We start from the raw sequence: 15,739 nt of genomic DNA, 5'->3' as shown, positions 1-15,739 counted from the left end.
CTGCGTTTCCTTGTAGGGCTTGTTTAGAATTCATCTATGTTATCAGTTGTGCACATGTGTGAATTTCAGCAGAGAAAAAAGATCCAGCTTTTGCCTCATGATCATACGGATTTGCTTTAATGTTGCAGAGTAAATTTTCTTTCTGCCTCCCTGTTAGATGAAATTTGGTTACATCAGGCTCAGACACCAAGTTGCCATCGGTTAACGTGATGAAAATGTCCTGCATGAAAATGGATTGCCTTTTGCGTGCTGCAGCATAAAGAGTGTGAATGGTTTATCGTGCAGCAACCTGTGGATCAACACCCTTGTGTGTTGCTGGCAGAGGGTTGGGTTTTTTTCTTTTTCCTTCTGATGAACATATTGTCTGAAGCTTCTCTTCAATAGTATTGACCCAGCAGTTGCAGCATCATCTCTTGGGTGTGCTGCCTCTGATGTTTATTTTGCTTCACAGCATTTAGTTTCCTAGTAAGGCCAAACACCAAGTCCCGTTAAAACCACTGGCGTTTTCAATGGGGCTTTAAGACTGCTATCTGTTTGTTCGTAGTTGCAGGGTTAGAATGTGAGCCAAGGAAAGGAGGGTGTCAGCTTATGAATTTCTGTTATGCCTGCCACAGTCTTACCACCAACATCAAGTCACAAGGTGGCTGTAATGTACAGTAATCACTGGTGCGTGTTTCACAACTAGAACATAGCGAGGCTTGCTGTTTGTTGCTGAGCTTCCTGTTTTCAGAGGATGAGGTTTGGAGGTTTTGTTTCTGATGTCTGTTTTCTCATTCTACAGAACTGCCTTCGTGTTGCATTCCAGGAAGTTAACGGTGCATGTACAGGGAAGACCTTACTAGTAAGACCCTGTATCACTACCGCAGATGTATGTCAGCTTTGTGCTGAAAAGTTTATGGAGTGGACGATCCAGAAGAATACAGCCTGTTTCTTTTTGTTGATGACACCCGGCAGCAACTGACAGAAGGTACCTACCCTCAGAAGATTAAGACAGTTGCACAGCCGCCCGCAACCCAAGGTCTTTCGCTTTGTCTACAAGCGCATTAACAGTGATCCACATGGTGCCATTTTTCAAAACAATGATGAGTCAGCTTCTGAAAACCAGCAACTCCTTTAATTTCTGTTCCTTGTTAACTCTTGAAAACATCTTTGCTGGCTGCCTGCCTTAGGAGCTAAAACAAGTCTTAAACCATAAATACCTAGTTAAACATGCGCATTGCGTACAAAACCCCGTGTAAACCGTGCGTATGGCCAGTTACACAGAGCGTTCCACCAGCGTGTTTGAGCCAACAGCCCATGGGGCTGAATTTCTTGTACCACAGACTCTTTTGAAGCGTATTATACCGTGGCCCTTTGCAGGTCTCTTGCTGTAGCATGCAAAAGTGTATTTTCTTGCACTCACCCTATAGCCGAATGTCATTTTGATTCAAGTATATGTATGCTAAGACAAGTGTTTCAGTAAACCGGCTGGTATGAGCTCGGTTTCACCAGCATGAGTTTGACAAGACTGTCCGATGCAGCGGATCAGTTAACTCCTCATTACTTGGATGATTGCATCCTTTCCTAACTTTTTTAATTACAGAGATTCGCCATGTTTTTACGTGTGTGTGTGTGTGTATATGTATTTGTTCCTTCCAGTTCTTTTTATTCCCCTTCTTTTGGGGGGTTTGGGAAGGTGGGCACAGAATGGAAGTCTTTGTGGGGACCCAGGAAATGAAGTGTTTAACGGTAAAGCTTAAAGCATTTGCTGTAGGGAAGGTTTCTCTGTACCCACCGCATCAGCTGCTCATTTAGCAGTGCCTGATGTTTATAAGAGTGCCCTGTGGAAGTCTGCATGTTCATGAATGAGCTAACAGTAGCTTGGCTCTGTGTAGAAAGGAGAGGAACTATGAAGCACATATACCCATCCCTGCTTTTATTTTTTATTTTTCCTTCAACGTCCAGTGTTTCCAGGGCCTTTGCTTTCTCTTGCCACATTGGCAAAGCTTCCCAAGCTCTATTGCCCCATAGTCACGAAAGGTCTTCAGTAATTGCTGGGATGGTGAGTGGGTTTTGGGCTTCTAGCCCTCCATTCCTTCGGTCGTGAATTCCACTCAGTTAAAGACTCAAGAGAATTGCTTAAAACTTACATTTGGCAGTCACGCCTCAAACAATGAATTTGTGGAGATCCATTTATTTATTTACACTAACGAAGAAAAAACTGTAATACTGCATCAAAATGAAACTTAGTGGCTGCTGAATCACTGAGTAATAGCGTAGAGTCGCTGCTTAAGCCTTTACCACAATCATTGCAATGTTTGTTTGTAGACTGCTTGGTTTTTTGTAAAGTCGTGTGGCTGCGTGTGGTGCATTATTCCCAAGGTGCTCCTTACTGCTCTGATGCTCTGTATGTTCGCAGTACCGGGTAAGGCGGAAGGCTCTGTGGCTGGGGAAGAGTGGCTTGGACGTGTTGCTGCGCTCTCTGTTGCACCAGAATTTCAACGGCTGGGTTTGGCTGCTAAATTGATGGAACTACTGGGAGAAATTTCAGGAAAGTGAGTACCATGCTTATCTTTAATCTTCTAGAAGTAACCTCTCAACTGACATGGCTTAGGTATTTGACTTGCATGGAAGAGACCCAGAATCTTGCTTTAAGTAGTGTTCTGACTCGCTGAGGATTCCCTGTAATTAGAGAACAAGACTAAAAATACCGTGTGGCGGCGTAAGATCTCAGGGTTTCTATGAAAGCTAACTTTCCAGAATGAGTAGGGTGTAGCCTGAATTCCAATAGAGATACTGTATAAAAAAAGGTCCTTGTCTTGACAGCGAGAGAGTTTCGTGGAGGGTCAACACTTTCCCGTAGGGTCTCCAGCGTGCTTGTTCAGTGATCGTGAGCTTTTTGCAGTTCCTGCAGGCAGCCTTGGAACCAATTCTGTATGGCAGACAGTACCTTAGCTTGCTTTTTGTCATGCTTGGCTGCTTGTACTTGCTGAAAATTTAATTGAGCATCAAATGAACCCACAGGGAAATGTCCTGAACTCATGGTGGTAGGGCAACCCCATTGTAATCGGTAAAATGGGAAAATTGCACATTTTGAGGAATCTGCCTTGTGAGGAGAAGGGCTGCCTTGTGTTAGGTGACTGAACTTTGTGACCTGTTCTGCCACTGCCCCCTGCCACACACATTGAAGGAGGCAGTCCCTAAGCCAATGCAATTGAAAACGTGGAGTTTTAGGTTTGTTTGTTTGGGTTTTTTTTATGAAAGATTTCTTACGTGTATATGAGACCTGTGTGAGTGCTTAGCTTGCCCTGTTCTTTCTGTTCATAATTTTGAACCCACGGGCTGGTATAAAAGAATGGTGATGTGACAAAAATAGAATAAAATCTGAATTTAGACCGGATTTGTCCCTTGGGAAAGGAGTGCACCTGTTACTGCCGTGTGAAAGGTGTTTGATTAGCATATGACATCGTCAGACCTGCTCTTGGTCGGATTACAAGTTATGGGCTATTTAGCAATACATGCACCTGCTATTCCTTACTGTGGTTTTTCTTTGGTTTTATGTTTCCAAAGAAAGGGTGGATTTTTCGTCGATCTCTTTGTGAGCGTATCAAATCGGGTTGCAGTAAATATGTCTAAGCAGCTCGGCTCCCGTGTGTACCGGACAGTATCGGAGCGCTACTCTGCTAGCAGTGGAGAGCCAGATGAAGATGCTTACGGTAAGTGGTTGTTGTGCCTTAAGTTGAACGGAAAGGTTCTTGTGTTGGGGGTTCCTGGGCCTGTACAAGTTCAGATAGTCGTTGATGAATGGGATCCTGTATACTGCTTTAGATAGCTTTTCCTGCTGAAGAGGACATCAGTTATGAGACTTGATTGCAGGAAGCGGAATGAAGCTGCGTCAGGGGAAGTTCAGGGTGGACGTTAGGAAAATCTTATCCACTGAAAGGGCGTTCAGTCAGGGCACCAAACCTGTCAGGAGCTTAGGGAGCATCTGGATGGTGCTTTCAGTCATACGGTTTAGTTTCAGGTAGTCCCGCAAGGAGCATGGAGTTGGACTTGATGATCCTTATGGGTCACTTGCAACTCAAGATATTCTAGGATTCTAGGAAATCTTCTTGAAAAATGATCTTAATGTAATAGAGAAGTCACTTAATGTGGCTTTGTGCAATGACTGTCTTTTATAATAGCATTGTTTTCTTTTGCCATAGATACGAGGAAAGCTCTTTGCAGAGATACAGAGAAGAAATCAATTATACCTCTGTCTCATCCTGTGAGACCAGAAGACACTGAGTAACTGTAAACTGTGATTCTCAGTCAACCTAGTAAGAGTGTCAGTTTCCTTCTCCCCAAAGCCCCCAAGAACTTACAGATCTGTGAGTTAAAGCAGGGAGAAAGAAGATTAAGATCTGAGGAGGAGCCTGGAACCGAGGAGATGAATCGCCTGTGACAGAGTCAGTTAATGGATTTGCAGAACTGACAGGACCAAAGGAAACTCCTAAAAATTTCAGATGTTGACTAATGATTTGATAAGCGTATATAAGCTGTGCTGTATCGCTTGGTTCTCTGCCACTCACTGGGGTGGTGGCCCAGCTCTGAGTTGTGATTGAAGCAAACCCAGTGGTACCCACATGTGTGTGAATTTCTCCTTTAACAACAGCAATCGCTGGGGCTTATCTATAGGACCCCACCATCCAGCGCCCCCCCACCCGCGTGCCTTGTGCCATGGGTTCTCTCCCTCGGTAATGGGGTGGGGGCAGGGACGGAAAGAACCACCTGACTATTAAAGCTGTCGGATGCGAAGGATTTAACTGCTCGAGCCACGCGGGTGCTTTTTGGTACAGAGGCAAGGGGTAATAGTGGCTGGGCTGCGAGTGGGCAAAGGGCAGAGCGAAAGGGCAGCCGCAGCGAGCATTCCCGTGGCCGGGCGGTGTGAACTGGGCTGAGATCCCGGCCCGTACTCGCCCGGCCAGTGCTCAGCGCAGGGCTGGTGGGTCGCTGCTGCCACCTGGTGGGCACGTGTCGGTTCTGCAGCCCTGGCGCCGCGCATGCGCAGTGGCGCCTCGCCCCTCGGCGCTGCAGGCCGCCGTTAACGGCATCGCGGTCCCGCGCTGCCTGCGGGATGGTGCCGCGGCGCCCGCTGCTGCCTCCCGGTAAGGAGCCACCGCTGCCGTCTCCCGAGCATGTTGCCAGCGCGCCCTCAGCACGGGAGTACGGAACTGCAGCGCCGCTGCAGCCCGGGGACAAAAGCAGCCCGCGGGTGCTCGCTGCTGCAGCGGTCCCGCCCCTGGCGACAAGCCCCCACCTGGGGACCGCGGGGGCGCGGAGCGGCTGCGCCCCTGCACGGTTTCAATTCCCCCGCGCTTGGCAACGCCACGGTTCTGCCCCTGCGGGCCTGGAAGCCGCACGCCTCTGCGCGGGCAGGGCTAAAGCCCCGTATGCGCATGCGCCGCCCTGAGCTGCCAGTACCGCCACAGCGCATGCGCCAACGCCGCTGGGGGGTGAGGGCAGCCACAGCGGGCCTGCAGAGAGGGACGGGGCGGGTACCGGCGGGTCAAAAAACGGACACAAGGCAGCAAGCTGTGCTTGTAGGGCAGAAAGCTGACCATCCTGGGCTGCATCCAACGAAGCATGACCAGCAGGTCGAGGGAAGCGATTCTGCCCCTCTGATCTCATGATACCCACCTGGAGTACTGCATCCAGCTCCGGAGTCCTTGGCAAAGCAGGTCCAGAAGGGAGCCACAAAAATGGTCAGAGGGCTGGAGCACCTCTCCTAAGCCAGGCTGAGGGAACTGGCGTTGTTCAGCCTGGAGAAAAGGCGCTGGGGAGATGTTATTGTGGCCTTTCAGTACTTAGAGGGGGCTTATAAGAAAGGTGGTGGCAAACGTTTTAGTGCGGCCTGTAGCAATAGGACAAGGCTTAGTGGTTTTAAACTGAAAGAAGGTAGCTTCAGACTAGATAGAAGAAATTTTTTATGATGAGGGTAGTGAAACACTGGGAGAGGTTGCCCGGAGAGGTGGATGATGCCCCGTGCCTGGGAACATTCAAGGTCAGGTTGGACAGGGTTCAGGGTAGGGATCGGGGTAGGTTAGGGGTGTGGGTTAGGGTTCGGGGTTGGGTTCGGGTTTGGGTTATGGTTAGGGTTAGGGGTTAGGGTTCGGGTTAAAGTTAGGGGTTAGGGTTGGGTTTGGGTTAGGGTTACGGTTAGGTTTCTTAGGGTTAGGGTTTAGGGTTGCGGGTTCGGGTTGCAAGTTCGGGTTAAGGGTTAAGTGTTAGGGTTTGCATTAGGTTAGGGGTAGGGGTTCGGGTACGGGTTAGGGTTAGAGTTAGGGTTCGGTTTGGGGTTAGGGTTAGGTTTAGGGGTTAGTGTTAGGGTTCGCGTTAGGGTGTTTATGGTTAGGGTGTTTATGGTTAGGGTTCTTAGGGTTAGGGTTCGGGTTCCAGTTCACATTAGGGTTTAGGGGTTCGGGTTCACGTTAGGGTTTAGGTTTCGGGTCCGCGTTAGGGTTCAGGTACTTAGGGTTCGGGTTTGGATTAGGTTTACGGTTAGGGTTCTTAGGGTTATGGTTAGGGTGCGGGTACTTAGGGTTCGGGTTTGCGTTCGGGTTCGGATTCAAGTTCGGGTTCGGGTTAGGTTTCTTAGGGTTAGGGTTTAGGGGTTCGGGTTTGCGTTCAGGTTCGGGTTAGGGTTCAGGTTTGGGTACGGGTTATGGTTAGGGGTTTAGGGTTAGGGGTTAAGGGTTCAGGTTCGGGTTAGGGTTCGGTTTAGGGATCGGGGTAGGGTTCAGGTTAGGTTAGGGTTAGGGGTTAGGGTTCGGGTTAAAGTTAGGGGTTTGGTTTCCGGTTCGGTGTGGGTTAGGGTTCGGCGTTGGGTTCAGGTTAGGGTTCTTAGGGTTAGGGTTCGCGTTTGGGTTCTGGTTCAGCTTAGGGTTAGGGTTGGGTTAGGGTTAGGGTTCGGGTTCGGGTTATGTTTCTTAGGGTTAGGGGTTAGGGTTCGAGTTAGGACTGGGTTTGGGTTATAGGGTTCCAGTTCGGGTTATAGGGTTCCGGTTAAGGGTTAAGGGTTAGGGTTTGGGTTTAGGGTTCGGGTTCGCGTTAGGTTAGGGTTAGGGGTTAGGGTTAGGGTTCGGGTTGGGTGTGGGTTAGGGCTTGGATTAGGTTTCGAGTTAAGGTTCGGGGTTGGGTTTGGGTTAGGGTTCGATTAGGGTTCATGTTTGGGTTAGGGTTTGGGTTAAGGTTCGGGTACGGGCTATGGTTAGAGTTAGGGTTCGGTTCGGGTTAGGGTTAGGGTTCGGGTTAGGGGTTAGTGTTGGGGTTGGGGTTTGGGTTAGGTTTCTTAGGGTTAGGGTTTAGGGGTTCAGGTTCGCATTAGGTTTAGGGTTAGATTTCGGGTTCGGGTTCAGGTACTTAGGGTTTGGGTTCAGGTTTGGGTTCGGGTTAGGGTTCGGGTTAGTGTTCGGGTTCGGGTTAGGTTTATGGTTAGGGTTAGGTTAGGGTTCAGGTTCTTAGGGTTCGGGTTTGGGTTAGGTTTCGGTTTCGGGTAGGGTTTGCGTTAGGGTTCGGGTTAGGTTTGGGTTCGGGTTAGGTTTATGGTTGGGGTTCTTAGGGTTAGGGGATCGGGTTAGGGGACTGGGGGTAGGGATCGGGTAAGGGGGTAGGGTTAGGGGTTAGGGATTAGGGTTCGTGTTAGGGGTTCGGGTTCAGGTTGGGTGCGGGTTAAGGTTTGGGGTTCGGGTTGGGTGCAGGTTAAGTTCGGGTTCAGCTTAGGGTTTGGTTTCGGGTACTTAGGGTTTGGGTTCAGGTATTTAGGGTTAGGGTTTGGGTTAGGGTTCAGGTTTGCGTTCGGGTTCGGGTTAGTGTTCGGGTTCGGATTCAAGTTCGGGTTATGTTCGGGTTAGGTTTATGGTTAGGGTTCTTAGGGTTAGGGTTTGGGTTAGGGTTCTTAGGGTTATGGTTAGGGTTAGGGTTTGGGTTAGGGTTAGGGTTTAGGGATAGGGTTCGGGTTCTTAGGGTTATGGTTACGGTTAGGGTTAGGGATAGGGTTAGAGTTAGGGTTCGGGTTCTTTGGGTTAGGGATAGGGTTATGGTTAGGGTTAGGGATAGGGTTAGGGTTCGGGTTCTTCGGGTTAGGGATAGGGTTAGGGATAGGGTTATGGTTAGGGTTAGGGATAGGGTTAGGGATAGGGTTAGGGTTCAGGTTCTTTGGGTTAGGGTTAGGGTTAGGGATAGGGTTCGGGTTCTTAGGGTTATGGTTAGGGTTAGGTTAGGGTTAAGGATAGGGATAGGGTTCTTAGGGTTATGGTTAGGGTTAGGTTAGGGTTAAGGATAGGGATAGGGTTCTTAGGGTTATGGTTAGGGTTAGGTTAGGGTTAAGGATAGGGATAGGGTTCTTAGGGTTATGGTTAGGGTTAGGTTAGGGTTAAGGATAGGGATAGGGTTCTTAGGGTTATGGTTAGGGTTAGGTTAGGGTTAAGGATAGGGATAGGGTTCTTAGGGTTATGGTTAGGGTTCCGGTTCAGGTTCAGGTTGGGTTCGGGTTCGGGTTAGGGATAGGGGTTCAGTTTCGCGTTAGGGTTTGCGTTAGGGTTCAGGTACTTAGGGTTCAGGTTCGGGTTTGCGTTCAGGTTCGGGTAAGGGTTCAGTTTTGGGTATGTGTTATGGTTAGGGTTTAGGGTTAAGTTTCGGTTTAGGGATCGGGGTAGGGTTCAGTTTAGGTTAGGGTTAGGGGTTAGGTTTAGGGTTCGGGTTAAAGTTAGGGGTTCAGTTTTGGGTTGGGTGTGCGTTAGGGTTCAGGTTAGGTTTCGGGTTAAGGTTAGGTTTCGGGTTAGGGTAGGTTTCGGGTTAGGGTTAGGGTTTGGGTACAGGTTATGGTTTGGGTTAGGGTTCAGGTTAGGGTTCGGGTTCAGGTTAGGGGTTAGGGTTCGGGTTAGAGGTGAGGGTTCGGGTTAGGGTTCTTAGGGTTAGGGGTTAGAGTTCAGGTTAGGATTGGGTTCGGGTTATAGGGTTCCGGTTAAGGGTTAGCATTTGGGTTTGGGTTCGGGGTTAGGGTTAGGTTTGGGGTTCGGGTTCGCGTTAGGTTAGGGTTAGGGGTTAGGGTTAGGGTTCGGGTTGGGTGTGGGTTAGGGCTTGGATTAGGTTTCGAGTTAAGGTTCGGGGTTGGGTTTGGGTTAGGGTTCGATTAGGGTTCATGTTTGGGTTAGGGTTTGGGTTAAGGTTCGGGTACGGGCTATGGTTAGAGTTAGGGTTTGGTTCGGGTTAGGGGTTCGGGTTAGGGTTAGGGGTTAGTGTTGGGGTTGGGGTTTGGGTTAGGTTTCTTAGGGTTAGGGTTTAGGGGTTCGGGTTTGTGTTAGGTTTTGCGTTAGGTTTCAGGTTAGGTTTCAGGTTAGAGTTCGGGTTCGGTTTCAGGTACTTGGGGTTTGGGTTAGGGTTTGGGTTAGTGTTCGGGTTCGGATTCAAGTTCGGGTTATGTTCGGGTTCGGGTTAGGTTTATGGTTAGGGTTAGGGTTCGGGTTCTTAGGGTTCGGGTTTGGGTTGGGTTTCGGTTTGGGTTAGGGTTCGCGTTCGGGTCCTTGTTAGGTTTGGGTTCGGGTTAGGTTTATCGTTGGGGTTCTTAGGGTTAGGGGATCGGGTCAGGGGATCAAGGGTAGGGATCGGGTTAGGGATTTGGGGTTGGGGTTAGGGGTTCGGGTTCGGGGTTCGGGTTGGGTGCGTGTTAAGGTTAGGGGTGCGGGTTAGGGGTTCGGTTCGGGTTGGGTGCGAGTTAAGGTTTGGGATTCGGGTTAGGGTGCGGGTTTAGTTCAGGTTCAGGTTAGGGTTGGGGTTCGGGTACTTAGGGTTTGGGTTCAGGTATTTAGGGTTAGGGTTTGGGTTAGGGTTCAGGTTAGCGTTCGGGTTAGTGTTCGAGCTCGGATTCAAGTTCGGGTTCAGGTTAGGTTTATGGTTAGGGTTCTTAGGGTTAGGGTTCGGGTTAGGGTTATGGTTAGGGTTAGGGTTTGGTGTTAGGGTTAGGGTTTGTATTCGGGTTAGGGTTCGGGTTAGGGTTATGGTTAGGGTTAGGGTTTGGTGTTAGGGTTAGGGTTTGTATTCGGGTTAGGGTTCAGGTTTGGATTCGGTTCGGGTTAGGGTTAGGTTTTGGGTTCGGGTTAGAGTTAGGGTTAGTGTTCGGGTTCGGGTTAGGTTTAGGGTTCGGGTTAGGGTTAGGGATCGGGTTAGGGTTCAGGTTTGGGTTTGGGTTCGGGTTCAGGTTAGGTTTATCGTTAGGGCTGGGTTAGGGTTAGGGTTCGGGTTGGGGTTTGGGTTAGTGTTTGGGTTCGGGTTAGGTTTATGGTTAGAGTTAGGGTTCTTAGGGTTAGTGTTAGGGTTTAGGGTTCGGGTTAGCTTTGGGTTAGGTTTAGGGTTCGATTTAGGGTTAGGGTTCGGCTTAGTGTTTGGGTTAGGTTTCTTAGGGTTAGGGTTTAGGGTTTGGGTTAGTGTTTGGGTTCGGTTTAGGGTTAGGGTTCGGGTACTTAGGGTTATGGTTAGGGTTAGGGTTCGAGTTAGGTTTCGGGTTTGTTTCGAGATCGGGTTAGGGTTCGGGTTCAATTTAGGGTTAGGGTTTGTATTCAGTTTCGGGTTAGGGTTATGGTTTGTATTTGGGTTCGGGTTAGGGTTCGGGTTAGGGTTAGTTTTAGGGTCAGGGTTAGGGTTAAGGTCATGGTCAGGGTTTAGGTTAGGGTTAGGTACATGCCATGCACAGCTTGACCAGAGAAGGTGCCAGGAAGGATTTCTGTTGGTAGTTCTCACACTGCCCCGGTAGCCAGCTGAAAGGGATAGGGTTAGGGGTTAGGGTTAGGGTTGCTGTTTAGGGCTAGTGTTAGGTTTAAGGTTAGGTTTAGGGTTAGATTTAGGTTTTAATGTTAGGGTTAGGGTTAGGGTTAGGGTTAGATTTAGGTTTAGGTTCGGGTTCGGGTTCGGGTTAGGGTTCAGGTTAGGGTTAGGTTTAAGTTAGAGTATAGGGTTAGGGTTATCTTTAGGTTAGGGTTATGGTTAGGTTTAGATGGTTAGGGTTAGGGTTCGGGTTAGGGTTAAGTTAGTGTTAGGGTCATAGTCAGGGTTAGGGTTACGGTTAGGTACATGCCATGCACAGCTCAACCAGAGAAGGTGCTAGGAAGGATTTTTGTTGGTATTTAGGGTTAGAGTTAGGTTTAGGGGTTAGTGTCTTGGTTAGGATTAGGGTTAGGGTTAGTGTGGGGTCAAGTGGGGGAGTGGGTTCGAGTCTGGGGATGGGGTCGAGCAGGGGGGTGGGGTCGAGTCCAGGGGGTGGGGTTGAATGGGGTGTTGGGTCGATTTGGGAGGTGGGGTCGATTGGAGGTGTGGGGTCGAGTCTGGGTGTGGATTCGATTCAGGGGGTTGGGTCGATTGGGGGTGTGACGTTGAGTGGGGGTTTGGTGTCGAGTCGGGGGGTCCGGTCGAGTCGGGGGGAGTCGAGTCGGAGGTTTGGGTCGAGTGAGGGGGTGGGGTCGAGTGTGGGGGTTAGGTTGAGTTGGGAGGTGGGGTTGATTCAGAGGGTGGGGTCAAGTGGGGGGTGGGGTCGAGTTGAGGTGTGGGGTCAAGTTGGGGTGTGGAGTCGAGTGAGGGGGTGGAGTGCATTGGGGGTGTGGGGTTGAGTGGGGTGGTGGGTTCCAGGTGGAGGTGGGTCGAGAACGGGAGGGGTCGATTCAGAGGGTGAGGACAAGTGGGGAGGTGAGGTCGAGTGGGGGGAGAGTCGAGTAGGAGGGTGGGGTCAAGACGGGGGGTGGTGTTGAGTGAGGGATTGGGGTCGAGGGGGGGTGGAGTAGAATCGGGGAGTGAGGACGATTGGGGGTGTGGGTTCTAGTGGGGGGTGGGGTTGAGTCGTAGGGTGGGGTCGAGTGAGGGGGTGGGTTCGATTGGGGGGTTGGGGTCATGTCGGGGGGGGGGTTCGAGTTGAGGGGTGGGATTGAGTTGGTGTGTGGGGTTGAGTGGGCATGTAGGTTCGAGTAGGGGTTGGGGTCCTGTGGAGATGTGGGGTCGAGTGGGGGGGTGGGGTAGAGTTGGGGGTGGGGTCGAGTTGGAGGGTGGGGTCGAGTGTGGGTGTGGACTTGAGCTGGGGTGTGGGGTTGACTCGGGGGGGGTTGAGTCAGAGGGTGGTGTAGAGTGGGGGTTGGCATCGAGTCGTGGGGTGGTGTCAAGTGTGGGTGTGGGGTCAAGTGTGGGTGTGAGGTCGAGTCGGGGTGTGGGGTCGAGTCGGAGGGTGGTGTCAAGTGGGGGTGTGGGGTCGAGTTGGGGGGTGGGATCGATTGGAGGTGTGTCGAGTGAGGGAGTGGAGTTGATTCGGGGGGTTGGGTCAATTGGGGGTGTGAGGTTGAGTAGGGGTTTGGTGTCAAGTCGGGGGGTGGGGTCGAGTGGGGAGGAGTCGAGTCAGAGGTTTGGGTCGAGTGTGGTGGTGGGGTCGAGTGTGGGGGTTAGGTCGAGTCAGGAGGTGGGGTCGAGTGGGGGGCGGGGTCGAGTGAGGGGGTGGAGTGGATTGGGGGTGTGGGGTTGAGGGGGGTGGTGGGTTCCAGGTGGAGGTGGGGTCGAGAAGGGGAGGGGTCGATTCAGAGGGTGAGGACAAGTAGGGAGGTGAGTTGAGTAGGAGGGTGGGTTCAAGACTGGGGGTGGTGTCGAGTGAGGGATTGGGGTTGAGATGGGGGGTGGGGTCGAGACGGGGGGGGGGGGGGGTCGAGACGGGGGAGGGTAGTGTCGAGACGGGGTGGTGGTGTCGAGTGAGGGGGTGGGGTCGAGTGAGGGGGTGGGGTCGAGTGGGGGATGGAGTAGAATCGGAGAGTGAGGTCGATAGGGGGTGTGGGTTCTAGTCGGGGGTGGGGTTAAGTCGGAGGGTGGGGTCGAGTGGGAGGGTGGGTTCGATTGGGGGGTTGGGGTCATGTCGGCGGGTGGGGTCGAGTTGGTGTGTGGGGTTGAGTGGGCACGTGGGTTCAAGTAGGGATTGGGGTTGTGTGGGGATGTGGGGTTGAGTGGGGGGGTGGTGTCGAGTCGGGGGTGGTGTCAAGTCGGAGGGTGGGGTCGAGTGTGGGTGTGGACTCGAGCCAGGGTGTGGGGTCAACTCAGGGGGTGGGGTCAAGTCGGGGGGTGGGGTCGAGTGGGGGGGTGTTGGCGATTGGGAGTGTGGGGTTGAGTAGGGGGCTTGAGTCGATTCGAGGGTGGGGTTGAGTGGGGGGGGTGGTGTTGAGTGTGGGTTTGGGGTCAAATCGGGTGGTGGGGTCGAGTGGGGCGGCCGGGTTGAGTCGGGGGCGGTCAGTTTGGCACGTTATGTCCAGTGCAGTGGTGGTGTTGAGTGGGGGGGTGGGTTCGAGTGGGGAGGTGCAGTCTATTTGGGGGGTGGGGTCGATGGGGGTGTGGTGTCGAGGGAGGGTTTGGGGTCGTGTTGGGGTTGGGGTCGAGTGGGGTGGTGGGGTCGAGTCGGGGGGTGGGGTTGAGTGGGGTGGTGGGGTTGAGTCGGGGGGTGGGATCGAGTTGGTGTGTGGGGTTGAGTGGGTGCGTGGGTTCAAGTAGGGGTTGGGGACGAGTGGGGATGTGGGGTGGAGAGGTGGGGTGGGGTCGAGTCAGGGGGTGGGGTCAAGTGTGGATGTGGACTTGAGCCAGGGAGTGGGGTCGAATTGGGGGTTGGGGTCGAGTCGGAGGGTTGGGTTGCGAAGGGGAGGGGTCGATTCGGAGGGTAGGGTCGAGTCGGGGGGTGGGGTTGAGTCGGGGGATTGCATCGAGAGGGGGGGTGGTGTGAAGTGGGAGGGTGGGGTCAAGTCGGCAGGTGGGGTCGAGTGGGGGGGGTCGGGTCGAGTCGGGGGGGGTGGGGTCGAGTCGGGGAATGGGGTGGAGTGGGGGAGTGGGGTCGAATGGGGTGGTGGGGTCAAGTGAAGGGGTGGGGTCGACTGTGGTGGTGGTGTCGAGTTCAGGGGTGGGGTTGATTCCGGGATTGGGGTCGAGTTTGGGGGTGGGGTTGAATGCAGGGGTGGTGTTGAGTGGGGGCATAGGGTTGAGTGGGGGTGTGGAGCCAAGTGACAGGGTGGCGTCGATTGGGGTTGTGGGGTCGAGTGGGGGTTTGGGGTCAAGTCGGGGGATCGAGTAGAGTGTGGGGTGGGGTCGAGTAGGGGAGTGGGGTTGAGTCAAGTGTTGGGGTTGAGTGGGGAGTGGGGTCGAGTTGGGTCGTGGGGTTGAGTGAGGGGGTGGGGTTGAGTAGGGGGGTGGAGCAGGGTCGGGGAGTGAGGTCGATTGGGGGGTGGTGTCTAATGGGGGAGTGGGGTCGAGTGGGAGGGTGGGGTCGAGTCAGGTGGTGGGGTTGAGTCGGGGGGTAAGGTTGTGTGGGGGTGGCATCGAGTGGGGGAGAGGGGTCGAGTCGGGTCGTGGGGTCGAATGAGGGGGTGGGGTCAAATGTGCAGGTGGGGTCGAGTTGGAGGATGGGGTCAGTTGGGAAGGTGGGGTCAAGTGGGAGGGTGGGGTTGATGGGGGGGTGGGGTTGAGTCGGAGGGTGGGATCGATTGGGAAGGTGGGGTTGAGTGGGTTGGTCAGGTCGAGTCAGAGGTTTGGGTCGAGTGAGGGGGTGGGGTCGAGTCGAGGGGTGGGGTCGAGTGCGGGGGTGGCGTCGATTGGGGGTGTGGGGTCGAGTGGGGGTTTGGGGTCTAGTGGGGAGGGTTCTAGAAGAGGAGGGGTCGAGTCGGAGGGTGGAGTCGAGTGGGGGGGTGGGGTCACGTGGCGGGTTGGGTCAAGTGGGGGATGGGGTCAAGTTGTGGGTTCGAGTCGGGGTGTGGTATCGAATTGGGGGATGGGGTCGAGTGAAGGGTTGGAGTCGAGTGGGGGGGTTGGGTCGAGTTGAGGGGTGAGGGGTCGAGTCGGGGGGTGCGGTTGAGTCAGGGAGTGGTTTCGAGTTTGTGGGTAGGGTCGAGTCGGGGGGTGGTGTCGAGTCGGGGGGTGGTGTCGAGTGGGGGGGTGGTGTCGAGTCGGGGGGTGGGGTCGAGTGGGGGGGTGGGGTCGAGTGGGGGGGTGGTGCAAGTCAGGGAATGGGGTAGAGTGGGGGATTGGGGTCAAATGGGATGGTGGGGTCAAGTGAAGGGGTGGGGTCCAGTCGAGGGGTGTTGTCGAGTTTGGGGGTGGGGTCAGTTCTGGGATTGGGGTCGAGTTCAGGTGTGAGGTCGAGTCAAGGAGTGGGGTTGACTGCGGGGGTGGTGTCAAGTGGGGGTGTGGAGTCAAGTGAGGGGGTGACATTGATTTGGGGTGTGGGGTTGAGTGGGGGTTTGGGGTCGAGCCGGGGGATGGGGTCAAGTGTGGGGTGGGGTCGGGTTGGGAGGTGGGGTCGAGTAGGGGATTGGGGTCGATTGAGGGGGTGGGGTCGAGTCAGCGGGTCGGGTTGACTCGGGGAGTAAGGTCGAATGGGGGTGGGGTTGAGTCAGGGGGTGCAGTCCAGTTGGGAGGTGGGGTCGAGTTGGGGGATTGCATTGAGGGGGGGGGTGGTGTCAAGTAGGAGGGTGGACACCACCCCCACACCCTCCACACACACCCCCCACCGCCCCCCCCACCGGCATGGCACCCACCAGCCCCCCGACTCGACCAAGGCCTGCCGGCCTAGCAAGGCCCCCCGCCACCAGCACGGAACCCACCGGCCCCCCGACTTGATCCCGGCCTGCCGGCCTAGCAAGGGGACCGACCCCCCAGCCTCCCCATATCCGAGCCGGCAGGGCACCCAAAGGTCCCGCGACTTGACACCGGCCTGCCGGCCTAG

General features: G+C 53.7%; 1 protein-coding gene across 1 annotated transcript in view; it reads left to right on the top strand.

The window, feature by feature from the left end:
- RIN2 (Ras and Rab interactor 2) overlaps positions 1 to 4,603 on the top strand; it is an 81,931-nt gene extending 77,328 nt beyond the window's left edge. The window contains 3 exon segments of the mRNA XM_037406037.1: positions 2,399 to 2,534; positions 3,550 to 3,695; positions 4,185 to 4,603. Of these exon segments, the coding sequence (XP_037261934.1) occupies positions 2,399 to 2,534; positions 3,550 to 3,695; positions 4,185 to 4,270 (368 nt within the window). The 3' untranslated portion in view covers positions 4,271 to 4,603.
- Positions 4,604 to 15,739: the final 11,136 nt, after the last annotated feature.

Source organism: Falco rusticolus, chromosome 12 (assembly GCF_015220075.1).
Source record: "Falco rusticolus isolate bFalRus1 chromosome 12, bFalRus1.pri, whole genome shotgun sequence".
Taxonomy (NCBI): domain Eukaryota; kingdom Metazoa; phylum Chordata; class Aves; order Falconiformes; family Falconidae; genus Falco; species Falco rusticolus.
This window is presented reverse-complemented; position numbering and strand designations above follow the sequence as displayed.